This window comes from Podarcis bocagei (genome assembly GCF_964188305.1).
Source record: "Podarcis bocagei genome assembly, chromosome: 17".
NCBI lineage: Eukaryota > Metazoa > Chordata > Lepidosauria > Squamata > Lacertidae > Podarcis > Podarcis bocagei.
The window spans coordinates 4,663,860-4,690,178 of record NC_138143.1 but is presented as its reverse complement, the minus strand read 5'-3'; the positions used below and the strand labels follow the sequence as shown (position 1 = coordinate 4,690,178).

At 44.4% G+C, this 26,319-nt stretch overlaps 2 protein-coding genes and 1 long non-coding RNA gene across 5 annotated transcripts in view; 1 reads left to right on the top strand and 2 right to left on the bottom strand.

Moving 5' to 3' along the window:
* Positions 1 to 452: 452 nt before the first annotated feature.
* On the bottom strand, positions 453 to 1,133 carry LOC308577272. Its single transcript, XR_014003554.1, has 2 exons — positions 996 to 1,133; positions 453 to 684 (listed from the first exon to the last, which is right to left on the bottom strand). It is a non-coding gene; the product is annotated as an uncharacterized lncRNA (long non-coding RNA).
* Positions 1,134 to 4,575: 3,442 nt separating this feature from the next.
* IDH3G (isocitrate dehydrogenase (NAD(+)) 3 non-catalytic subunit gamma) lies at positions 4,576 to 11,752 on the top strand. The gene is made up of 11 exons (XM_081177314.1): positions 4,576 to 4,690; positions 4,856 to 4,968; positions 5,762 to 5,822; positions 6,450 to 6,582; positions 7,711 to 7,844; positions 8,226 to 8,328; positions 8,885 to 9,031; positions 9,378 to 9,472; positions 9,949 to 10,009; positions 10,975 to 11,070; positions 11,524 to 11,752. Exons 1-11 carry the CDS (start codon positions 4,632 to 4,634, stop codon positions 11,524 to 11,526), a joined length of 1,005 nt encoding a protein of 334 aa, XP_081033440.1. The 5' UTR covers positions 4,576 to 4,631; the 3' UTR covers positions 11,527 to 11,752.
* A 1,285-nt stretch (positions 11,753 to 13,037) lies between these two features.
* The window catches only part of SRPK3 (SRSF protein kinase 3), a 38,520-nt gene continuing 25,238 nt past the window's right edge, over positions 13,038 to 26,319 (bottom strand). For all 3 annotated transcript variants that reach the window (XM_081177309.1, XM_081177311.1, XM_081177310.1), the window contains 4 exons: positions 25,920 to 26,027; positions 17,290 to 17,359; positions 16,998 to 17,090; positions 13,038 to 15,244 (listed from right to left, as the gene is read on the bottom strand). In XM_081177309.1, coding sequence (XP_081033435.1) covers positions 15,060 to 15,244; positions 16,998 to 17,090; positions 17,290 to 17,359; positions 25,920 to 26,027 — 456 coding nt within the window. In that variant the 3' untranslated portion in view covers positions 13,038 to 15,059. The remainder of the gene's footprint in view (positions 15,245 to 16,997; positions 17,091 to 17,289; positions 17,360 to 25,919; positions 26,028 to 26,319) is intronic.

Below are 26,319 nucleotides of genomic sequence, written 5' to 3'. Positions count from 1 at the left end.
GATAGAGGGGCGAAGGAGGAGCCCGTGCAGTTGAACATACATTTGTTGCCGAAATTTTTTAGATGGGAGATCTTAAAAACAACCACAATCCTCATGTCAGTGCTGATCGTTATAATAGCTTCAGTATTTTGAGTGTGGAATTGCCCGTGGCTTTTGAGTTAGGTGGTGCTAGTTTTCAAGGTCTTTATTCATGGGAAGGCGCTGCAAAGCCTCTATCGACCTCCGCTCTTACTTGGCACTTCGAAATACAGTTAACATAGTTCTTTTTATATCTTTATCTACTGTATACTATTTCTGTTATCATTGTACACATAAATAATAAAACATGTACTGTACATGAGTGACAAAAAAAATGGGTCACCGGGGGTGTAAAATGCTAAACATATTATTTTACAGTACCGTAATAATGAGGTAAACCAGTTCAATGAATTCTTCAAAATAATCAGCTTGGGAAAAAGAGTAATAGTTGTTTTATTAATGTGGCTGTAATAAGCAATTTTGTCGAAAGTTTGCAGAAAAAGAAAACAAAGACTTAATTCACATTGAAGTCCAGTATGTATCATTTAACTTGCTGGCTTTCCGTATAGTCTTCAACCCCGAAACGAGGAGCAATTTTATTAAGACGTCCTTGCTTGCACAGTTCTACTCTTACTAAGGATGCATTGCAGCTCTCGTTGCATTCAGCTGAAATCATAAATAAGAAAAAGCAACACTATACGAAGAGCAGAATAATTAAACGAATTTCTATTCGTTTGGCGCCTACTGCGAGCCCTCCTTCCTTTGGACATTACGACCTGCTGGGTTAATAACTAATAAAATGGCAGCTGTGAGTTATTTACGGTTGCAAAGTACGAATGAGAATGCTAGGAATCCCGGAGAATATCCACCGGGAATTATAAGGATCTCAAGCTCTGTCGGAAGAGACAGGCGAAAGCAACTTTACTGCGCATGCGCTCCTCTTGCCGCCGCTTGTGCAGGAAGACGCGGTTTCTTACGGGATTTCGTCACAGGTCTCGCGGTATCTGGATAAGACTCCTCTTAATTCGCCCCCTCAGAAGATTCAAGGATGGCGGCTTCGGCAGTTTTGTACACTGGCAGGCAGCTGTGGAGGCCAGCCTTGCTGGCGTCCCGCTCGGTAAGACGACGGTTTCGACTGCGGTTGTGGACAATGACCTTGTCCGGAGGTGAAGAGAAACCGGCGCCGCTACCTTGGTTTCCTCTCAGGGGAGTGGGTGGGCGGGCTGGGGCAACCGTTGCCATGTTTCCGATTGGTTAAGAAGGCAGCCGGTGGGTGGGGCAAAAGGAGAATGATGCTTTCGCATTGGCTGGCCTCTTATGGAAAGGTTTTTTATTGGGCGCTTCCTTTGGGACTCGTTGCGTAGCAGATAATTTTGATTGGGCGATAGATATGAGACTAGGAGAGGAGAATTAAAGGTCTAAAAGCACAACCAAGGAAATTAAAGGAAAGGAAACAGCTCTGTTGATGATGATGATTAGTAACCTCCATAGTAATGAGTCTGGAATAACTGCCACCCATTGCTTTCATACAGACTTATTTATTAATTGCATTTATCCCCCACCTTTCATCCAGGGAGCTCAAGGTGGTTCACACTTTTCCTGCTGCTCCCCATTTAGCCTCACAACAGCAGCCCTGTGAGAGGTTGAGAGGTTGGCCCACAGTCACCCAGGGAGCTTCATGGCTGAATGTGGATTTGAACCCTTCATTAGCATTACATATTTGATCATATTTGATGGGACAGTTGAGCAAGAACGCTTTGACAGAGCAAATATCCATCTCTAGCTTCTGGCAAAGGGGTGTAAATGAAAGATCTCGCTCAAACCTGGAATTTCACAGAGTCAGACAGGACACCTAGTGTTTCATTCCTGTCTTGTAAGAATCCTTTATTTCTGGATTCCCCAAATCACCTTCCTTAGCCTATACTGTTTTTGTCTCTCCCTCACAGGTGCAGGCTCTAACAGATGGCAGTCGCAGGAATGTGGCCTCGGTTTGTATTGCTCGTGCTTGCTATCCTTTGTCACAGAGAGATGTTAGGGGAGGCACTCTTGTCTTCTGTTGTACATTATTTCCCCCACAAATTCACTGACCGCTGTCTATGGATGGAAGAGTGTGATAGGAATTATTTGGTCTTAGATATATGGTAATGTTCATAACCGCACATACATGGATCAGCACAGGAAGACCAACCTGGAACCATTTTGATTCCTAAACTGACCAGATGTTTTCTCTGCAAGGTCAAAATGGAAAAGCCTCCCCATTGTCTTTTCCTTCACAAATCCTGTCTTAAGGGTATGTCTGTTTTTGAATAAGGTGTGAGCCTGTGACATGGACAGGAACTAAGTATTTATCACTACAAAAGACTGGCCAGGCTCCTCAGGCAATCCAATCAAGTAACCTGCCAGACAGGAAATAAACAAGGATAAGAGAAAAATAATATTGAAATTTCTGTTTTAAGACCAGCTTTTCTGTGATGTATCTGAGGGGTGGTCTTAGGTTACACCCCTTCTGTGATGTATGTATGATGTTTCTGGGGGGGTGGTCTTGATCTACAGGATGGGAATTTCAAAAGTCTTTATAAGCCCTTGCACAGCATTTTTCTGGGTCCTCCTCCTTTCCTGCGTGTGAGGGGAGCACCCTGTTGCAACAGATCAATAAAGATCAAGCTTACTAGCTGCTTTGCTTCTCAATATTCTCTGGTTGGCCTCTGTTATTTTCTCCTACCAATAGGGAACCTATGTAAGGACTCTGTATGGGCTCTTGGATACCCCATAAGGGAAAAGGGCATATTTTTATTTACAACAAGGGAAATGTAAATGGTCCTGATCTGACATCGGTTTCTATTCTTTTTACTGATTGAGCACCCGAGGAGTTGGGATCAAATCTGGTATGCAAACAAAATGTTGCAGTCTAGGACAGTTTCTTCTCTTGGAGGAAGATGTTTTAATGGGCTCTGCGATGTTGACCTGCCTTTTCCATGTCTTCTCTTTGTTCAGTTGGAGTAATAATTCTGACTTATTAACTGTGTAGGGAAATTACAAGGTACTAACAGCCTTGTACCTTTTAAAATCAGTGGTTAAAATCAGTGCAGTTTTCAGGGTTCAGTCCATTATCTTGATTCAAAATGGCATCCAATTTGTCACAACATAGATGAAAACCTGCTCCTTGATTCACGAACTGTTCTGCAAAATTTGGTTATGATATCTTAAAGAGGTATCCAAATGCATAGCAAGCAACTAACTTTCCAAAATACATGGACAAATTAAAAAGATCAGTGGATAACATTTCAGAGGCACCAGATATACTTTCTGGACCCTTGGAAGTTTGGTCTTGTAGTCCTTAATACACTCTGGCTTCCCTGTTCACTATAGCTGGTGTCCGTGAGTGTTGGAATCCTGGTCATATTTGTTTTAAAATTGCCGTACTATAATGGCTCTAAGGACATAAGAGATTGTAAAGCATTCTGCTGGTTAAAATGCTAGATGAAGGATCTTGGCAAATGTTTGGTTAACAATAATTTTTTTTACACTGCTGCCTGTGAAACTCCTGTTCTTTTTTTCCTTTCCTATCTTCCCCATATCTGTTCCTGATACATTGCCTACAGCAACAGATTATTGTAAGTAGTTTTCCTACCATTTCAATTTTAAACTTGGAGTTACAGCCAATGGGTTTAAGTCTCCTATTCCAATTATCAAGTATTCACCAGGCTGCAAATGTCCCAAGATGGATGGTAACTGGCAAAGGGTGGTTGCTAAGACTGACACTACTGAGCTAGAATATATGGACCATTAGTCCTAAGTTAGCCTCCTCTCCCAAGTTGGAAATAGTGGGCTTAAACCTTTCTTCAATTTGGTTTTGGAAACGCTGTCTCCTGAATGGGGTTTGATAAGCTAGGGTTGGGGATACTAGTGTCTATATTTACCACTGGAAACCAAAGGTCAGAGTGGCTAAAATTCAAGGCAATTGAGGATATAATGACAATCCTTAGTGCTGGTTGAATGTAGTGTAGCAAGCTAAAACAATGAGGTGAGAATGGGGTGGTCTGCTGGTTAGAATAGAGCAGCCGGTGTTACCCGGCTGGGATCTAGGACTCTCAGGGTTTCATTCTTCACTTTGAACAAATAATCTATACTCTTGTTGTTTTTAAGCTCTCCTGATCATCAGAAGCTTGTCAGGGGTTCCTTATAGGGAAGGAAGATCCATAACAGTGAACCAGCTTGTTTGCCTTCCATGCTTTGTGTAGGCTGCTCCCCCTAGTTAGCAAGGGGTGACAGTGAAGCCCAGTAGGCCTGACCAAGCACTCCATGCAAACTGAGTGGGTGACTTAGAAAATGCCCCAGAACCCTCTGCAGTGTGGGTGGGGGCATTTCATGGCAGACTCTGCATGTCAGTGTGGAAAGGGTTCTTTGGAGGCTTGTCTGAAAGGCATTGGCCTAGATGAACACGGCAGGGATGTGTAGTGACTGAGAACAAAGGCCTCCTAAGATTCCTGGGCAGGGGTGTGGCCTAGCCAAAAGTATTACGATTTGCAATATTTTGTTCTAAACTGCCTAAACCTGCACCTCTTTCTCCACAGCCTCCACCAGCCAAATATGGGGGACGCCATACTGTGACAATGATTCCTGGAGATGGGATTGGGCCGGAGCTTATGCTTCATGTCAAGGAGGTGTTCAGGTACAAATTTCCTCTCTGTGTGCCTCTCCAGAGCTGTGGATAAGACCCAGAAGGCCTGCTTATGTGCACTGATCTGTCCTGCTAACTAATAGACACTTTTTGCCTCTCAAAGCCATGGCTGGAATTCACCTTGACTGCCCCACCCTTCTCTTCTCTCTACCCCAGGCATGCCACTGTGCCTGTGGACTTTGAGGAAGTTCTGGTCAGCTCAGAGGGATCTGAAGAGGACATGCAGAATGCTCTCATGGCCATCCGGCGCAACCGTGTAGCCCTCAAAGGTGATCCTTTGCTTTTCACAGCATGCAGAATTGTGCCAAGTTCTGCATAAAGTGAAGTCGAAAGGAGGAGAAAGGGGTGTCCTGTGTATCTTTTCAGGGGGCGGTTGGAAAGGGCAGATTTGTTTTACTGGGCTGCATGGGCTTAGTAAAGGCCAGTATCCACTTATTTTCCAAAGCCACATTTTGGATTCATCTGGTCCCCTTTCCTTCTTCCCTTCTTCCCTCTTCAGTCCAAAACGAGCCTATTCTAGGTTTCGCCTTAACAGTATTTGAAGATGCTTATTTTTTATTACATTTATATACCATCTCTGTCTTCCAAGGAGCTCAAAATGGTGTGCATGGTTCTCCTCCTCCCCATTTCATCCCCACAACAACCCTGTGAGGTAGGTTAGGCTAAGAGATGGTGACTGGCCCAAGGTTACCCAGTGAGCTTCATGGCTGAGTGAGGAGTTAACCCTGATCTCTTAGGTCATAGTCCAATACTCTGCTGCATTTAAACCTATATCTAATATTGCATCCTTGTGATAGCTCTGGAAAACTGGTGCTGCTTATTCCCATTTTGTGGATGGAGGAACTGAAACTAACAGCCTCTCAGTACATGTCTGACTGCTGTGGAATCTGAATCCAGATTTCCCAGGCTTGATATTTTATCCACGTTTGTTTCTAACCCCTCAGGAAAGAGGACAATTTATATAGCTGCAATTTTCAGATTGCCCCATATTGGTGTGTTATGTTTACTAAGGCCAATGAGTGGATCCGCTTATTAACTGGTTCTCTTTTCCTGGCTTTATAGGAAATATCGAGACAAACCATAACTTACCACCTTCTCACAAGTCCCGGAACAACATAATGCGGTGAGTTGAGAGAGCGGCTTAGCCCAGTTGCCAAGCAGAGCCCTAAGAGTGGGGAGTGTGGTTTAGTCCGTATACAACCATTCATTTCCATTTGCTACCCCTGTCTAGAGGCTTTAAAAAAAATAGTGGAAGTGGAAGGAAGTATGTAAATGAGGCCAGTAGTCTTAATTTCTGTATTGCTTCCCATAGTGATGCCACAAGTCACAGGACTGACGTGTTACTCTAGTACCCACACATTATATGCAGCTCTGCCCTCTGTTCCTTGGTGTGGTTTTGCTTCTGGTCTGCTGAGCTGGGAAGCACATTGGAAAAGCAAGCGGCAGCATTCTTGCTGGTTGAGTGTGACCCTGCATCACAGCCAGACCCATCAGCCCTCCTGCTCCCATCCAGGTGTGCCACAGAATCTCATTTCCAATGATGTGGGTTGGTCATCATCCATAGCATATGAGGTTCATCTCTCCTAGCAAAACGATACTCTTGTTAAGGCAATTGGCGAAAGTAGGGAGAAAGTGGATCTGGGGCAAAAGGAACAATTGTGCTTTCTGAAGTACACAGAATCACAACAGTTGTTATTCTGAGTAGAATCTGTGCCATGTGACCTTTTCCTTTCCTTCTCTGATTCCACAGCACAAATCTGGATCTGTTTGCTAATCTGATTCACTGCAAGAGCCTTCGAGGAGTGGCAACCAGGCACCATGACATTGACATACTCATAGTCCGAGAGAACACGGAGGGAGAATACAGCAGCCTGGAGCACGAGGTGCTAATTGGCAGAGGCAACCACTTTTGCCCTCTTTATTTCTCCCCAAATCCCCCTCCCTCCTCAACCCTGTTTGCATTGGGGCAGTGCTGTTTCCTCTCCAGGTGGGCTTTTTTCTTTCCTTTCCTTCCCTTCCCTTCTAAAGCATACTGACTCTCTGCTTGTGGCATATCATGATCAGGATTGAGTGGTGATGGGATAGTCCTGCTATATGGCAAGTGACCTTTTAGTGAGGTGTCAAAGATTGTAGGATGGTGGCCAGCAACTGACAGTCCAGGGGTTCAGTCTGGCTCTCATCCTTCCATTCCAGGGATTCCTTCCTGTGATTGCATACTTCCAAATGGTTCCTCCTGACAAAAACCAAGATGTTGGCAAGTGGCTTTTTTCAGTCACAGGGACTGGCTCTGTAAAAGCTCCTCCATACTAGCATATTCACTCACTCACAGACATTTGCTTAGTCTTGTATGGATGTGAAAAAACAGGCGAAGCCTGCAGCTCTTGCTCAGTTAAATAGATTGCCTCTAACCAGGGTTCTATGATACAGTGGTACCTCGCAAGACGAATGCCTCGCAAGACAAAAAACTCGCTAGACGAAAGGTTTTTCCGTTTTCGATTTGCCTCGCAAGACGAATTTCCCTATGGGCTTGCTTCGCAAGACGAAAACGTCTCGCGACTTTGTTTTCTTTGTCTAAAAACAAAGACATGTTTTGTTTATAAAGTTAATTTATTTTCCCTTCAATTTTTGAACTGCTCTTTACAGTATGTGTGACTTTAAAGAGCAGTTAATAAACTGTTGTTGTACCAAATTTGGCTTTGTTTGGACTTTTTTTGACCATAGGAACGCATTAATTGATTTTCAATGCATTCCTATGGGATTTCGTGCTTCGCAAGATGAAAAATTTGCTAGACGACAAAAATTGCGGAACGAATTAATTTCGTCTTGCGGGGCACCACTGTACATCATAGGGGAAAACCACAAGCAGAAAGTTGGTTTCCTAAAACTGGCAATCCCTCCAAGGATTGCAGTAATCTTTCCAAGTAGGACATCATTTCCCACCCAGTCCCAACTGAGCTAGAGGTAGAAACTAGGAGTTTTGATTTTGCCTGTTCTGCCCCTGCCCCCTCCAGAGCGTCTCTGGTGTAGTGGAGAGCCTGAAGATCATCACAAGGACCAAGTCGCTGCGCATCGCAGAATACGCCTTCAAGCTGGCGCATGAAGCTGGGCGCAAGAAGGTGACCGCCGTCCACAAGGCAAACATCATGTACGTTAGGGAACATGTAGGCCTTTCTTCAGCGTACATGTGTGGGAGCAGGAATGGGTGTAGCTGGGGGGTGGTGGTTTTCTGGCTCAGTGGTGTAAAGTGTGCCACAACTTGTGCCCAGTAGGAGATGCCTCAATTCTTATTTATGCACCCTGCAAATCAGGCTATTGTGCCGTGAAATTTTATTCCTAGGCTGCCAAGTCAAGGATCAGGTTTCTGTTCTGTGTGAAAGAGGTAGACTATACAGGCCTGACTGTACGCTAGCATCAGAGACCTTTCTGCTCTTGTTCAGGAATACCACAAACATTTGCTGCCTCTACAGTTTGTGGTGTCTTTGCTGCAGCTCTGGCTGATATTTCCCCTCTTTTTCTCCCATATTAGGAAGCTGGGTGATGGCCTTTTCCTGCAGTGTTGCAAAGAGGTGGCAGCTGGCTTCCCAAACATCACATTTGAGAGCATGATTGTCGACAACACTACTATGCAGGTACTTGGATGTTCTGGTTTTATGTCTAGCTGCCATTTCAAACACAGGACACCTGAGTCTTCTTTGTAGACAGCTCAAATCTTTGTGTTCTTCATTCTCTTTGGCACTGCTGTTCAGGGATTGCCACCGTAAATCGCTTTCAGATTACCACCTTAATCCATTCACATGGATTAAACATGCACAGGAGTCAGTCCCAGCATTTTGTGCCCACAAGCATAACTTTGGGGTTTTTTGTTTTGTTTGTTTGTTTTAAATAGAATCACGAGAACTGGAAATGTCAAGTTTTGTAATAGTCAAAGCAATTGTTATAAAGGAAACGGAAGACATTTCTCAGGATTTACTTTGGAGGGAAAACAAGTTGGCTAATAATGTAACTTTCTGTTTAGAATATGTGACTTTTGCAGATCATTCAGAGAAATTGTTTAAATTAGGAGTGCTTTTATGAAAGCTTCCAGGCAGACCTGAAACTTCATCACTGTTGGGATGGGTGGGGAGAGGAGGGGACATGAATCACTACTCTCACCTTTACACTCACTGCTGTCTCTGATTTTCCTAGCTGGTGTCCCGTCCACAGCAGTTTGATGTCATGGTTATGCCTAACCTCTACGGCAACATTGTCAACAACGTCTGTGCTGGACTGGTTGGGGGCCCGGGCCTGGTGCCAGGTGCCAATTACGGGCGTGATTATGCAGTTTTTGAAACGGTGAGTTTTTGAGAGGGTGGTAGATGTCAGGCTCCGGTAAAGTGGGGTTGAGATGAAGAAACACCGAGGGCAGGAATGCTACTTGACGGAGTGAGAAAGGGCTCCTAAGGCAGAGGCTCTGGCTTCCAGATAGGCCTGAGCACCAGGATCTCTCCAATAAGCATCGCCTGGAAGAAAACTGAGGGAGACGGAAGAGAGCAGAACACACAAGGAAAAAAACAGGCCACTTGTATCTTTGCCTCTCCATTATTCTATGTTGGTTTCTTTCATTTTGGAAACCCTCTTGCTCCCTCAGACAATATAGCCTGCTCTCTCAATGCCTTCTCTCTCTTTTCTCTCTCTTCAGGCCACACGCAATACTGGCAAGAGCATTGCTGGCAAGAACATTGCCAACCCCACAGCCATGCTGCTCGCCAGCTGCATGATGCTGGACCACCTGAAGTACGTGCGCATACCCCTTTCCCTTTCTCAGCTGCTGCCGCCACTGCCTAATAAAACTGCTGCAATTGTTTCCCCATTTCCCAACTATGAGAGCCAATGTGGCATAGTGGGTTAGCCTCTAAGATGGGGGTGTGGAACCTTTGGCCCTCCAGATGTTGCCATCATCATCCCTGACGGTGCTTGCAATGGCTGATGGGAGTTGTAGTTCAGCAACATCTGGGGGGAACAAAGCCTGCTCTAGGCATTCCCAAGTTCAAATATCTACTCAGCCACTAAATTATTGGGTGACACTAGGTGGAGAGATGTATCTAAAATGTGGGAGCTACTGCACACTTACCTGATCGTCTTGGGGAAAGTGTGAGACAAAAATGAAATGTTTGTCTCAGTGGCAGATTCTTCCATCATAATGGGGGGGGGGGGGAGAGACTGCATTTGTGCTGCTGTTTCTCACCACTTCACTCTGTTGTTCATTGCAGACTGCACAACCATGCATCAATTATCCGCAAGGCAGTTCTGGCCTCTATGGACGAAGCAGAAGTGAGTTGTTTATTCCCTTCCCAGGCCAATGGCCTATCAAGAGAATTGGGGATATGGGCTGTTAGCTACTGGGTGTTCTTCTTGAGTCTGTACATACCAGCAGAGGACTTAAAAACCATTGTCAAATATCTCAGATTGATTTCTTGTTTGTTTCGGAGGGCACCCAAAATGTGACTTGCCAATCCAAGTCAGGCTTTTAGGGTGCGGGTCTAAATGATTCCTAGAGCAAGTGTGAAGGATGCAGCCATTGGGCCCATGAGTCTCTAAAGATCCCTAAGGCATGACAAGGATAGTCCATGTGCTCTACTGGGGGTGCAGTTGGATCAGAGAACATGGCCATGACTTGTACAGCAACGCAGGGACTTGTAGTGAGAAGTAAATGAAGAAGCTTGTGTCAGTTGGTACAGTGGGGGAGCAGAAGTATCAAGTTGGTGGCATTGTGGAAAGAGGGTTGGGCGGAATAGTCTATCCCTTCAATTGGTCAAGAGCCACAGGTTTCCAAGAGTGCACCATCATATGTGCACAACCACAGCATGTATGTATGCGTCTGCATGTGGGTCTCCCTTGGTAACTGTCCTTACACTTTGAGTAGGTAGCCCATCTTCACTACAAACGTCTGTTGCCTATTTGGCATTTTCATTTGTGGATGCCATGGGAAATAGTTTTTAACTTGGTGATATCTCTAGCCCGCCCATCCCTTTGGGAACTGCAGTTTCCAGTGTTTTGCTGGGACAAAGGGATAATTGCAGTGCAGATACACCAAATGTTCGAGTGGCTTGCAACAGTGTTTACAGATAAATTAAACAGTAAAAAAATGAAGGTCCCAAAATGCATGTTTGGGCTGAAGGGGGTTTTTGACTCTCAAAAGTTTGAAGACTGCTAGTTAACTAAACTGAAGACTGTGAAGGGGCGGTTGTGAGTGAAGGTGGCTTAATACAGCTTTTTTCTTTATTTTTCCTCTCCAGACTCACACACCAGATATTGGGGGCCAGGGTACAACCTCAGCGGCTGTTCAGTCCATCCTGCAACAGATCAAAAAATCTAACCCGAACCTGGCACAGGTGAGTTGGGTAGGAAGGTGACAGGTTTGCAGCTCTCAAAGGGGGGGGGGAGCGTTGAAGTGGAAGGTGAGGAAGGGAAGTTATAAGATTTTGATAAAGTGCAGACCAATGTAATCATACCAGTGTTTTTGTATGATTGTACTTGCTTGTCCTTACTGAGCAGCTTCTGCCTTTAGGGATTGGATGTAAGGCAGGAGAAGGAAGGGCAGGGGCTTAGGGGGCACTGGTAACAGCAGAATTTAGGGGCTGCGTGGACACAAAGGATCCTCCTGCAACTGAAGCCGAGCAGTTTTAAACTTCCCTTGTCCTTGCCTTAGGCTTTGCCTCTTTACAAAATGGGAATTTTAGTGATTAACCAGTGTGAGGTTGGGCAGAATGAAATATAAGTAGTTCTAAGTCTGTGTAGCTAGCTTTGCCATTCAATTCTTTTTACCTTTGCCTGTTGTTTTTTAGTGACATTCTGAAGCCAAGGAACCAGGCTCAATAGCTGTTTGAGCTGCAACTGAAACAAATACCCCTCATGTCTGCCTGAAGGAGGCCGGAGCAACTACTGCCTGTGACTAGAACAGACTGTTCCATTGTGAACTAGCCAAGCACAAACTCCCATCTTCTGTATATAGTGTGTAAGATGGCAATTCATACCCACCTCACGAAAGGGAAATAAATGGAAATGTGAGGCCTATCATGTCTCTGTGTCTCCTGCTTTTAGGCTAACTAGTAGATAAGCACAGCTAAGTGGATTAATGGTGTGGTGAGAGAGAGCAGCAGGGGAGAGGGAAGTTTGGGGCTATGGAGCATGGTTTTGATCGTAGGGAAGGATCCTGGTGACTTACAATCAAGGACTGGCTAAGGCAGCAGCCAAATACAAGGGCCAGACTCCCCTAGTTAGGGAAGAGAGCTGGCTGCTTCCTGCAGTATAACCTACCACCATGGCACCGGCAGACTGGAATCTAAGATTGTGTCAGTTTTTAAAGAAGCGGGTTTTCCTGTGGCTACAGCTGCACATCCCTTTGTTCCAACACAGTACAGAAAGACACAATTTTCAATGGATTTTGTGAATGCCAAAGAGAATGGTGATATAAAAGCTAAATTCTGCAAGCAGCATATGACTTCTGCTGCTGCTAGCAGTGGGGAGCACTAAAGAGCTGCAGCCCACTAATGCTTTGCTCCCAATCAAGCACTGCCTAGACTTAAAATCCCATCTTTACAGTCAGGGACTAGAAACATGCACTCCAGGGCAGGAGAGGTCTATACAGAAAGCAGCCTCCTGGTAAATGGTTAGGTTCATGCAGACCTTGTTGAGCTGTCTTAGGTGTGGTAAATTTCAGACCCACAGGCTGGATGTGGCACTCTAGTCCTCCAGAACTCTCCACCAGGCTACATCCCGTACCGGACCTGCTCTGTGTCCTTGAGTGCTTTTGCCCAGATGGAATGTGTCCTTGGAACTGCAAAAATGGCTCGTGTGTCTGGCTGTAGAGGTGTGTATGTAGAAACCTCTGACTTCACACAGGTGCAGTAGGTGACAGTCCACCTAAGGTAAGAGTCAAATCAGTTGCTCTGTCAACTTTGCCTCTGACTCCTAGCGCTGCTTCCAGCCCAGCCCTTGGAAGTGTGTGTGGCCCTGGGCTGGGAGAGGCTCCCCATCCCTGGTGTATTGGGAACCTTCTAAGTTTGCTTTTTCTTTTACAACACGGGGCTGATATTTCTCAAGGTGAGTTTTGTTCTGAACTTCCATTCTACTTTGTGGCAGTGTGAACTTTTACCACCACCACCCTCCCTCCATAGCACTGCACACCCAAGATATCAATCCCAGAAGGGAAGTAGAAGAACAACTTTCCTTAGAGGGAGTAACTCTAACCCCTTTCCCTTCACAGGAGTTGAGAACCTGATCCTCAAGAGGTTCTCCTCCAGTGTGGTCTTCCTAAACCCAACTTTGTTCTTAGAAAGGAGGAGGAGGAGGCAGAGGCTATTGCAAACATTTTAATGAAAAGTCTTGAACTCAAATCCCTGGAACAGTAGAAGGGCCTTCAAAACACACACACAAACACACACACACTCCCCAACATGGGCAACACCGTAATGCAAGGGCAGGGTTTCTTGTTCCAGAGACTGCAGTGCAAGGCAACAGTATTGCTTCCCTCTCCCTATGCCCAGTTCTTTTGCACCACAACTTTGGTTTAAAGACACCAGTCTTGGGCAGCACTGTGACCAGTTGTCTGCCATACCTAGGAGGCTTCCCCAACACCACCTCCCTGTTTATAGTATGAGGCTGCAGTATGCAAGAGCCAACCACAACTCTGGGTTCCAGTGCTATAGCCATGGGACAGGCATCAGAACTTGGGACTTTGGGTTTAAGCCGAGCTCCACACATCTTTTTCCTCCTCCTGTTCTGTGTCTTTCCTCTGGTTGTGGTTCCTCCTTTTCTGAACCCAAAATGTTTTGGGGAAAATGCTACAGGGGCACTCCCACACCATTCAATCTTTCATCACGAACAGTAGATAAGCTTCTTCCTAAAGGCACAAAAGTAGCTTGGAACAGTGTCAAGCTTTTTGGAGCAGCTACACTCTGCCTTATAATAATGAAAACTGACCACAGGTAGCAAAAGTGTCAGGAAACGTTGGGGGGGGGGGAGAGCGGGAGCTGTAGTAGCAGTTTGAGAGAGCAACAATGCCAGCCATTCCAAAATACGCATTGTGGGGAGTAGTTGGTGGGTAAAGACACACACAGCTAGCCTGCTTTCTCCCACCAGCTAGGGTAGTGGGTAAAATTCAGTATGATTCCCATTCACCTCAAACTGGAGTGAAAAAGGAAACTGTGGCAAAATAGAACTAAAAGACAATTAGAAATGGGAGAGAAGAGACTTCACAACATACAAAAAAATCCCAGCCTTTGAAAGCTGCCCTTAGAGACTTTCCCTTTGCAAAAATCTTTCCTTAGCAATGACAAGGGTTAGAAACTTGTTTGTTTAAAAAACTTCTGAGATTCTTAGAATACCAAATTTGTGAGCAACTCCTGGCTAAAGTAAAGCATGTTAAGGGCCATGACCCATGCCTAGGCAGCAGGGGAAAGGACTCACAAAGGACTCTTGGGGTAGAGGAGGGGCCCATTTATTCAACTCTTAACCACAAAGTTGCTGGCAGAAACCTGCCTGCAAATGCCTGTGAAGTGCAGAGACATCAGGTGCTGACAGCCAAGCCAGAAAAACGAATTCTTTCACCTCCACGGCCTATACATTTCTACTGCTTCCTGCATCAGCTACCTTCTCTCATTCCCTCCAAAGAGTGCCACGGCTGGACCTCCAGGCCACGGTCATGTCACTTTGCACACATTCATTGTCACTTTTCCTGCAATTCATTGGCATGGAAATTTGGACAGGGTAGGGGCACCAGCCAGGACCTGCCGCGTCTCTCTGCCACCACATAAAGAGCTGCCCTTCCCAGCTTTCTTGCTAGAACATCGACGCACTTCTTCCTTTTCATCATTCACACTGCTCACATACTGAGCCTCTCTCAAACCCACACATGCTGGGAGCTTCACAGCCACTCTCTTTGCCCACCAGTTAGAAACGATGGGGAGCAGAGGGCAGGGGGAGAAACTGGCAAGGAAGTACCACAATGAATTCTTAAAAGTCAAACCACATCAGTCAAGGGTACATGGAGATGGTGGCCATGGAGACCTCCCAAGAAGGCAACTTCTAGGAAAAGAGTCAGCAGGGGTTGTGGGAATCTTCTGGCTGTGCTTCAGAAATGACCACAGAGTGAACCTGGCTCCTGAGTTCCAGTCCTGCTTTACAGTTCCCCCTTCCCCACTGTGACTGGACTGCCTCCAGTCCTGCAATGCAGTCCACTTAGGGGAGGAGCTGGGGGAGACAGCCTTCCCCCCTGCCCGTCAACTCCAGTGATGGGACCAGGTCCGTGCCAGGGAAATCTTGTGCAGGCGAGAGGACTGCTTCCTTCAAGCAACCAGTCCGTCTGGACTTCTGCCTGGCCTTAAGAGTTGAGCCACGGATGCTCCAGGCACTGGGAGGCTGTAGTGCGTTCTTCTGGGATGTACTCCATCATGGGCAAGAGGAAGTCCGTGAACTGGGCTGCTTGCTCGAGGGGCCACTCATATTTCTCCACCAGGACCTCGTACAGGCCCCAGTGCTTGAGATTCTTAATGTGGCGCAGTTCCCCTGGGGAAGGAAGGAGGACAAAAAGGGCAAGGTTGGTGGAGAGGCCCCATCTAGGGCTGTGTGTACTTTGCGCTGGAGGAAAGTAAAATGAAATGAAAATTCTGCACCAAGGAAAACCAAACTCGTGCCTGGTTTATCTCTTATTTTGTGAAATTACTTCTGGGCCTGGCTAGTCATGGGGATAGGCAAAGAGTTATTGAACAGTGGGCATCATATTCAACAGGCATTGCTCACACACTCGAAAGCTGTGTTGTCACAGTACAAGGGCTAGAAACTTTCACCTCAGGAAGTGGAACATGATGCCCAAAGCCACATTCAGCTTCTATGCTCCTGAGATTGCAGCGTACAATCCCATTCCAGGCCAGCCACCTGTTCCAAAGTTAGACTGACTAGATGGAGAACATACACCTGTTCTGAAAAGAACATGCAATGTGGGCCTGGGATCATCCTGCATAAGCCCCAATCATCACATTTTACCTCTTCATATATTGTCATAGAGGTGCTTGGTGTGGGAAAGATTGCCCAGAGTGGTGGTAGTTATGCTATTAATCCCACCCTGCTGCTGTATAACTGACAGCACACCCACACTGCATCTCTTGGGGGGAGGCCCAGCCTCCCAGAAGTGAAAGCATTAATATGATCAAAACGGGCATTTATTATGCAATAAACTGAGAGTGTGCAGTAAATGTCTAGATCCTGTATCCTTTGTAGGCCTTCGTGCTGTTTCTCTCTGTGGAGCAGGAAAGGTATGCAATTAGTAGAAGCTGGCTAAACTTGTAGGAGCTTCCTCCGATGTAGTGCTCATTCATTTTCCCATAGCAGCTAAAAAAGGTGCCCCAAAGCAGGGCATGAAGGTAGCAGCTCTATTGACTCAGCATCTTGTACTCTGAGGCTCCATTTAGCTACCACTGATAGACCTCTCCTCCACCTAAAGGTCCTCAACATCATCAGTGGCCACATTCATTGAATGAGAGAAAAAGAACAGACAGGTGGACACAGCAAAAAAGGCATGAAGAAACAACAACAGTCCCAAATCACTACCCAGATACTCTTAGTACTGATGACAAAGGTTGAGGGACCACAGAGTTCTGCAATGCAGCAAACATTCCTGCATCCTAATGAAGAAGGACAAAAGACTAGCTGTCCGTGGCTGTTTGTAGGTGCCCACCTGAAACCTGTGAACCTTGTCTAGCTAAAGAAGACGAGGTGAAGTGGCTGCCAGAAGTGGAAGGTGTGGGTGACAGACAGAGTGAAAGTGCAGAGTACAACCCACTGAGAAGCTGGGCAAGCTCCAATGAACAAAAGTTGTTCCACATTACTTGGAATGGAGAATGTGGGCTGCACTTAAACGACCACCCACTTGGGGAAGGGGCTGCTTGTGCATGCAGGTAGCCTGATTCTGGACACCCCAGACAACAAAGGCTGTGACCTTCATGACATTTACCATAGGCAGGGTAGGCAGAACCTATTAATGACCCCCCAGAAATGTTGACACGTTCCCAGCCTTAGGTTTCACCACAAACCTGGTTTTCTCCTGGCCAAAATCTCAGCTGCCTGAACGGCTTCTTTCCTTCCAGTGGTCACGATCACACAGTTCCTTCAGTTTCCTGTTGTCAACTTCTCTTACACACATGCTCTCCCCACCCCTCACAATTCCTCCTGACAGCCTTTGAGCGTGATACGGATGTGTTGCAGAAGCATCCGCTTGGAACGACATCCTCTCAACCCAGAGAGGCGACATTCCCTAACTTACCTCTCCTGTTGAAGTACTCGCGCGAATAGCGCCCGGAAAGAGCAAAGTGTGGAGGGATATCGCCTAGTAACTCAACAATGTGGGCAATATGATCTGGAAAGGAAAAGAGGAGGGAACATCAGGGCCTGCGTGACCCAGTCTCTCCCCCCTCCGCACCCCTCCAGAGTTCCAGCAGGCCTGTTGTGAAATTCTGGCATCAACAATGTCTCCAGATTAGAGCACAGAGAGATTTGAGCCCAGCCGGCTAGGCAGGCCTCATACACAGCATCCTCAACCAGTGAGAGCTCTTTACCTTCATCCCTGGTATAGTCCTCGCCTGAGTGTGGTTCAAAGAGGTAATCGCCAGTAGCCAGCTCAAATGCCTGACAAAGAAAGAGAATCATCAGGTTATGCAGTTAAGGCAGGGGTGGCCCGTCCCATTTCACCACATAAATGGGCTGCCCTCTGCCAGACCCACACGCAGTGTTCCACAAGCCCTTGCTCTTGAGTTCTCTACCCCAGAGGGGGGAAGACGAGTGGCAATGCTGTGCATTGGACCACCTCCCTCTCGTCGAAACCTGGTGAGGGGGGTGTTCTGGTGGCGACAGAAGCAGTGGAGCAGGCAGAGTGCTGCCTCTTGCACCTACCACCTAAGACAGATGCTTCATGGGTGGGCTGGCTCTCAGTTAAGAAATCTCTCCTCTTCCCCATGGCCCGTTGTGACTTTTCAGATCAGCTAAACATCAGGACCTAGGTGGTTCTGCATGCCAGTGCCAACCTTTGGCCAAAGGTGGGAACTACATGGCAGCCCATCAGGCCAGCAAGGAAGGCTAAGCCCAAGGCCTGAAATGCTCATGTGGTATTGCCTGACCCTCTCGAGGAGGTTTTTGAGCTGGCATACTCACTGGTCTAAGAAGCAAAGGGAATCATCTGCTGCGCATACGCATGAACACGCGCGCACACACACCCTGCCATGAAAACTTGGCAGAACCAATGACTGACATCTGAATATTTGTTCTATCATGTATCAAACTAAGGCAGGCAGAACAGAGAAGGAGCCATTCCTAGAGTGTGAGGGTCTTGCAGGGCTGGCTTATTCGTCACACAGAGTCATGTAGAATCCGCGTTATCAGCTTTTACCGTGTGATGATGTTAAGATGTTGGTGCAAAGAAATTGTGGATTATACATATTATATATGTGTATATGTCTGTGTATCCCAAGCAGCTTAAACTTTTTCTTTTCTGGCAATCACAGCAGCTTTGGAGAAAACTTCCTTGAAAACAATTGTGCAGGAATGACTTAACTGCATGACAAAGGACTTCCGGGGACAGCGCCAGCGGCTAATGGCGGAGCTCCTCTAAGCGGAGGAACTAGCTCTGTGAAAACTGGGTCGCCCGCCACGGCGAAGGCGGGGACCCGTCAGAAATCCCAGGTGGAAGAAGCCTGGGAACGTGGGGGTTCGGCAGGGCACCTGGAGCGCCCCCCTACTCGTGGGGAATTCTTTTTAAGGGCTCCGGAGCGAAGTGGGGTGAGCGGCGCGGTGCTGCGAACTGAATGTTACTTTCACGGAGTGAAGCCGCACAGCCATTGCCGGGGAGCGCTGACCTTTTTCCTATGGACATTTGGATCTAAAGTAACTACCTGTGAGTAAAGTGAAGGAATTGGATTTTTAACAAGCTGAATTTGGCCACGAACGGGGGAGGCGTAAAACAGGAAGTCCACCTTCCCTTCTTTGTAAATAGTGGGAAGCAAGGAGTTTTAAACTAAAGCCTGAAAGACTGCTTTTGACATCTAAATCTTCAGTATAAAATTAGCGAACCCCCCCCCTTGGCTGCAGGGGAAAAGGGGGGGATTTCTGGACATTATTTCCCTGCAGAAAAAGAGGGTAAAAGTTAACTTTTCACTGCTCGGAACCTGGGAACGGCAGCCATTAAAATTGCTGTATTGTGGAGCTCCGCATTGACTGCGAATAGACTATTTGACTGTCAGTGAGTGAAACATTGTTTCAATTATTTTCTCTTGACTTAAAAGTTTCAACTATGTTTCTGAATTAAAGTTTGATACTAAACATACTGGTATAACTTGCTAGAGTAACTTTAAAGAGAAAAAGAAAAAGAAAAGGATACTTTGGACTAATATAAGATAAACAACAACTACCTCCCTCTAGAGGAGGACTTTGAAACTGTTTGAAACTGTTATAAGGAGTGGAATTTTCCAGTTTTAAAGACAAAACCCTGGGAATTGTACCTGACCTTGAGAGCCTTGAGTGTTATGGCAGATGGGAAGGAAAAAATAGACTCATTACAGGAAAAGACAACTAGATCCGGCAGGACCTTCCGGAGAGCCTCTACATCTGGCCCCCCTGTTCCCTCTGCAGCTGTGTCAATGTATACTAAATCAAAAGGAGGAATGCCCTTGGAAGAATATTGGGCTCTTGTTTTAAGCAAAATTAATAATTCTTTGGAACAAATGAATAAAAAATTGGACCAAAATTCACAAAAATTGGACCAAAATACACAAAGTATAAAAAGTTTGGAACAAAAAGTTAATTCTAACACAGAAGCTATTGAGACACTAGTTAAGGAATCTAACTCAACTAGGCAGACTGCAGAGGAAGCTAAGGAAAAGATTGTTACGGTGGAAGCGAAAGTAGCACAATTGGAAATAGAGGTCCTGGATGTGTGGAAACAAGTACATGACCAGAAGCAGATGCTTTCTATGTTTGAGCTCAAGGAGAAACAGATAAATTTGAGAATCCGGGGAGTACCTGAACTAGAAAAAGACTCCTTGATAGACTTTCTCACAGAGGAATTTGCAGCCTTCTGGAATCGGGACCTACAAAAAGAGGAGTTTAAAATTGTGAGAGCCTTTAGACTGGGAAAAGGAGGGAAGAAGGAGAAGAACAGAATAAGAGACTGTTTGATTACACTCAGATCGAAGGAAGAGAGGGATAAAATTTTGAGTTGGCATTACGAGGAGGCCTTGACAATACACAAATTTAGAGTGGAGATATTTAAAGATATTCCCAAATATATTTTAGATTTGAGATTTAACTTCAGAGATTTGGTTGAACTGCTGAGAAGGAACAGAATCAACTTTCGGTGGGAATTTCCTCAAGGCCTATCTTTTAGTTTTAAAGGAAGAAAAATAAAGATAAGATCACTAGAGGATAAAATAAAGTTTTTGCACAACCACGAAGAAGACCTACAGAAGGGAATCGGAAAAGAGCCAACATCACTGGAAAGAGGGTCACCAGACAGAGGATTGGAGCAAAGAGTACGGAAGAGACCATCACCCAAAAAAGATACTTTGGATACCTTGGACATTTCATCATTGTCTTTTGGATTGGGCCCCCCCGATAAGGAGCTAACGTTACCACCAACAGAAGAGGAACAAGATCTGGGGGCAGTTGGGGGAGTACCAAAGTAGCCACAGGATGACACTGCAGGCCCTGAGTTGGAATGTCCATGGCCTCAACATTTCGGAGAAAAGGCGATGAGTGTTTCATTTATTGAAAAAAGAGCAATTGGACTTAATTTGCTTACAAGAAACGCATGTGACAAGGTTACACAGGAAATTATTAAGCAACAAGAAATTAGGTCAAGAATTTATTTCATCAGATAAAGTTAAAAAAAGAGTGGTTCTCTATGCAAAGGAGAACCTGTCACCTAAATTTATCTTCAAAGATGAACAAGGAAGACTGGTAGCAATTGAAATCCAACTACAAGGAGATAGGTTTTTGGTGATAGGTATCTATGCACCAAATGAAGGGAAATTGGAATTCTTCAAAAAGTTACATGAAATCTTGATGGACTATATGGATTACAATATGATTTTGATGGGAGACATGAATGGTGTCGTATCTACGAATATGGATAAGGCGCAAAGACAAACAATCACCAAGGATGGAAGACTACCAAAAACATTTTTTGACATGACTGATAATTTGGACTTAATTGACATTTGGAGAATGAAGAATCCTCTGGGAAGAGAGGGAACTTTCTTCTCGGAGGCAAAAATGACATGGACAAGAATCGACCAAATCTGGGTAACTAGAGGACTGGCTCCAAAGATCAGCAAGGCTGAAATTTGCCCAAAGACCAGCTCTGACCATAATGCGGTGAAGATGGAAATGAAATTAATGCCAACTGGATCCTTCAGATGGAGGATGAATGACTCTTTGTTTAGGAATGATGAATTCATCAAAAAGGCCCAAAAAACTTTGAAAGATTACTTCAAGATAAATATGAACACTTCAGTGGAAAAAAGAGTAATCTGGGACGCAAGTAAAGCCGTAATGAGAGGTTTTTTGATACAACAGAATGCAATTAAGAAGAAAAGGCAAAATGAGAAAAAAGATAAAATTTTGGAAAAAATAAAGGAAGGAGAGAAGAAACTGAGGGCGAAACCAAAGTCCCAGGAGATCTTAAAAGAAATAAAGCTTTACCAAGTACAATATATGAAATTGATGAACCAGGAAATAGAATGGAAGATTAAACAGATGAGACAAAAGACATTTGAATCGGCAAATAAGTGTGGGAAACTGCTGGCTTGGCAATTGAAAAAAAGACAAAAACTAAATACTATTACAAATCTGGAAGTGGAAGGAAAGAATATACAGAATCCAGTTGAAATTAGAAGGTGCTTCCAGAGGTATTTTAAACAACTATACACACAAGAAAAGCAGAATGAAATGGACATTGATAAATTCCTGGAAATAAATGGATTACAAAAAATTTCTCAAGAAAATAAATTAATGCTTGATTACAAAATAACGGATCAGGAAGTAGAAGGGGCCATTCAGAATATGCAATTAGGTAAATCTCCAGGACCGGATGGACTGACTTCTAGATACTACAGAACTTTGAAAGAATGGTTAATACAACCATTAAAGGAAGTCTGTAATGAAATATTGGAAGGGAAAAGGGCACCTGAGTTGTGGAAAGAAGCATATATTACACTTACACCAAAATCAGAGTTCGAAAAGACGCAACTCAAAAACTACCGTCCCATATCACTGCTTAATGTGGATTACAAAATTTTTGCAGATATTTTGGCTAAAAGATTAAAAAAGGTATTGGCAGAAGAAATTCATAAAGACCAAGCGGGCTTTCTCGCGGACAGGCACTTGTCTGATAATACGAGGAATATAATTAATATTTTAGAAAAGCTACAAGTGAAGATTAATACTAAAGCAGTTCTGATTTTTGTGGACGCGGAGAAAGCCTTTGACAATATTTCTTGGAGTTTTATGAAGAAGAATTTATCGGGGATGGGGGTTGGTAAAAGCTTTGGAAATGGTATAGGTGCAATTTATTCAGAACAAAAGGCCAAATTAATTGTGAATAACGTAGTGACGGAAGAATTTAAGATTGAGAAAGGAACACGACAGGGTTGCCCAATCTCTCCATTGCTTTTTATTTCGGTCCTGGAGATTTTGTTAAATATGATTAGAAGGGACCAATTGGTTAAAGGTATACAAGTGGGAGCTAAACAGTATAAACTGAAAGCATTTGCAGATGACTTAGTACTGACTTTACAGGAGCCAGAATCAAGCACGAAAAGAGTACTAGAACTGATTCAAGAATTTGGCCAGGTAGCAGGCTTTAAGTTGAATAAGATGAAAACTAAAGTCCTGGAGAAAAATCTGAACGTGATTGAGAGAGAGAAGTTTCAGAGGGAGACAGGTCTGACATTGGTTAAGAAAGTGAAATATTTAGGGGTCAATATGACTGCTAAGAATGTGAATTTATTTAAGGATAACTATGAAAAATGTTGGACTGAAGTGAAAAAAGATTTAGAAATATGGTCAAATTTGAAGTTATCGTTGCTAGGCCCAATTGCTGTGATAAAAATGAATGTATTGCCAAGAATGTTATTTCTGTTCCAATCACTGCAAATTTTGGACAAAATGGACTGTTTCAAGAAGTGGCAGAGAGATATTTCCAGATTTGTCTGGCAGGGCAAGAAGCCCCGTATAAAATTTAAGATTTTAACTGATGCTAAAGAAAGAGGTGGATTTGCCCTGCCAGACTTAAAACTTTACTATGAATCAGCTGCTTTTTGCTGGCTGAGAGAATGGATGCTTCTTGAAAATACGGATGTTTTGGATTTGGAAGGTTTCAATAATGTATTTGGTTGGCATGCATATTTGTGGTATGATAAGGTCAAAGCACACAAAGCGTTTAAAAACCATATTGTTAGGAAAGCACTGTTTAATGTCTGGATAAGATATAAGGACTTGTTAGAAAATAAAACCCCAAGATGGTTGTCACCAATGGAAGCGAAGGCTCAGAAAAAACTCAATATGGAGGCCAAATGGCCAAAATATTGGGAAATTCTGGAACAAGAGGGAGACAGAATAAAACTGCAGAGCTTTGAAAAATTAAAAAACAAAGTGTGAGATTGGCTCCATTATTACCAAATAATGGAGGCATATAATCAGGATAAAAAATTAGGTTTTCAAGTGGAAAAATCAAAGATGAAAACAGAATTGTTAGACCCTAAAGTTAAGAATTTGTCAAGAATGTATAACTTGCTATTGAAATGGAATACTCAGGATGAAATGGTGAAATCTGCTATGATTAAATGGGCTCAGGATGTTGGACATAATATCATGCTGGCTGACTGGGAACAGTTATGGACCACTGGTATGAAGTTTACGGCATGTAATGCCTTAAAAAAGAATTTAATGAAAATGATTTACAGGTGGAACATAACACCAGTCAAGCTTGCAAAAATTTATCATTTGCCCAATAATAAATGTTGGAAATGTAATGAAACTGAAGGTACATTCTTTCACCTTTGGTGGACGTGCCCAAAGATTAAGGCATTCTGGGAGATGATCTATAATGAAATGAAAAAGGTATATAAGTATACCTTCTTAAAGAAACCAGAAACCTTTCTCCTGGGCATGGTCGGCCAATTGGTGTTAAAGAAGGATAGAATTTTTTTCATGTATGCTACAACAGCGGCAAGAATACTCATTGCAAAGCATTGGAAGACACAAGACCTACCTACCAGGGAAGAATGGCAGATGAAGCTGATGGATTACATGGAACTGGCGGAAATGACTGGCAGAATCTGAGACCAGGGAGAAGAGTCGGTGGAAGAAGATTGGGAAAAATTCAAAGTTTATTTACAGAAATATTCTAGAATTAATGAATGTTAGAAAGATGCTGGAAAGAAGTTATATGACTTTAGTAGAAATATTATAACGAATAGATTGACATTGGGTAAAGATGTAAATTTAAGTCTAAAACTGCGTTAAGTTAAATTATGGAACTAAATTTGTGAAAGAGGGAAAGGACTTGCTGGAATATTTAACTGAACTAGAATACAAAAAAGGAGGTGTGAGGAAGTCGAGGAAATAAGCAAATGAAAGATAAGGATATGAAAATATGGGGTTCTTTTGTATGTTTGTTCTTTTTTGGGGGTTTTATGCTTTTCTTTTCTTTTCCTTTTTGTACTGTTGACGTTTTGTACTACTGTATTTATTTTTGTTTTTGAAGCTTTGAAATTGTTTATTGTTTATATCTTTCTTTGTTTTTTCCCCTCTTTTTTTGCAATGTTTAAACTTCAATAAATATTTTATAAAAAAAAATAACTGCATGACAAAAACATCACAAGGAGCCATTTTAAATAAGCCTTGGGGAGGACGATCTGAGACGGGCAAGCCGGACTTTTCCCCAAGCCACGTCCCCCTGCCCACACTCAGTGTGCTATATGACATCAGGTTGGGGGGGGCAGGTAAAGATGCAGCTGCAAAGGGGCGGCCAGGAGGCTTAACGTACACTTCTGATTGTTCCAGCGGGGCTTGTATTCAGCGCCTCTTAAATTTAATGCCAAATGGGTTCCTCTCAGGAGCCCCAGAGCTGCTGGGTGGAGCCGGGTCCCTGCCAAAAGCCACGCTTCCTTTGCCCAGGCAGACCGATTTCAAAAGAAGCATAAAATGGCAAAGCACAGGAAGGGCAAAGGTCAGAAGCATAAAGTTTCTAAAGAGTGTGTTTGGTTCAAGTTTTGTGTTAGGATTTTAAATGTGTGGCTATTAGACTGTAAGTAGGGTTGGCAACAAAGGAAGTATATTTATATCTCATTAACCACCTAACATTCAGCTCACCCTGGCACACAGCCACACAAGCAAAGCCTGCAAAGGAAGCGTGAGGTATCTTGACAAATAACAGTCACTACACTGACAAAAGGGAAGGCCTGGTTTTTAGTAGGGTAGGAGAGCTAAAAACAATGCCAAAATATTTCACATCTGGCAACCAATACGCCCCTTTGGTTTCAGATAGTACATGGGTAGATGAGTCTAAAAAGCCTGGGACATATTTTTCATGGCCCTCTCGTGGCTATGGTGGCTCATTTACCAGAAGTAATGTATTTAGCGTTAACTCTGGAAGTGTATACTCGATTCCGACAAAACAAAGCCTCGTAGAGCAAAACCAGGAGGCTTAGTTTGGTCCGAACCCAGAAAGCCTCAGAGAAGGACCTTGCTGCTTTTCAGCAAAAGAGCTTGAGAAGAGCCTTGCTGGATCACACCAAAGACCCATCGAGTTCGGCATTCTGTCTCCCGCAGGATACCTCTGAGGAGCCTGCAAGAAGATTATGAGTGCAACAGCTCCCTCCTGCTTTAGCTCCCTGGCCACAGGTGTTAATCTGAGGCATGCTGCTTCTGAAGCTGGAAGTTCCATATGAACATTGTGACTGACAGTCAAGTGCCTTTGAGATTCAGTGCACGGTCAGCAAGACCCCACATTGCCCATCTCCAGGTTTGGACTCGCCAGAATAAAAGAATATGCTTAACCAATGGTGAGATGGTGACCACATTTGTGGACATGTTTTTTAGTTGAACCCTAACCAACATCGAGCTCCGCCACCACCACCACCACCACCACCATCACAATATGGCACAAGAAGCAGAAGGAGTCCCGTGAACCTACCATGCATGCTGTGCTCCAGATATCAGCAGGAGTGCTGTAGATGGCACCAATTAGCACCTCCAGTGCCCGGTATTGGCGAGTCTGAATGTCCTCCGTGAAATGTTTGTGCTGAGGAAATTGAGAGTGTGAGGAACATCCCTGTGACATACCTATGTACGTACGGACATGCTCTCTTGCGCATATGTGCACATGTAGAACCCACATCCCATGCTCTCTTCAACAGCCGCCCTGTTGGCCAATCCAGTGTGTGTCTCCCACTGTGACTACCATGTCCTAAGCCAGAGCATATATGCGCTGCTCACCAAAAGCAGAGCCCTATTTAACCCCACATGTACCTTCCAAAAGGCAGACCACTGCCACCATCGCCACTCCTTACTAAATCCCATGTAATTTTTCCTCC

Excerpts from the sequence above, each read along its gene's own strand:
- IDH3G (XM_081177314.1), top strand. The coding sequence starts at position 4,632 with ATGATTCCTGGAGATGGGATTGGGCCGGAGCTTATGCTTCATGTCAAG. Across the intron at positions 5,823-6,449 it reads TCCCGGAACAACATAATGCG|CACAAATCTGGATCTGTTTG; the intron begins GTGAGTTGAGAG and ends CTGATTCCACAG. Across the intron at positions 6,583-7,710 it reads ACAGCAGCCTGGAGCACGAG|AGCGTCTCTGGTGTAGTGGA; the intron begins GTGCTAATTGGC and ends TGCCCCCTCCAG.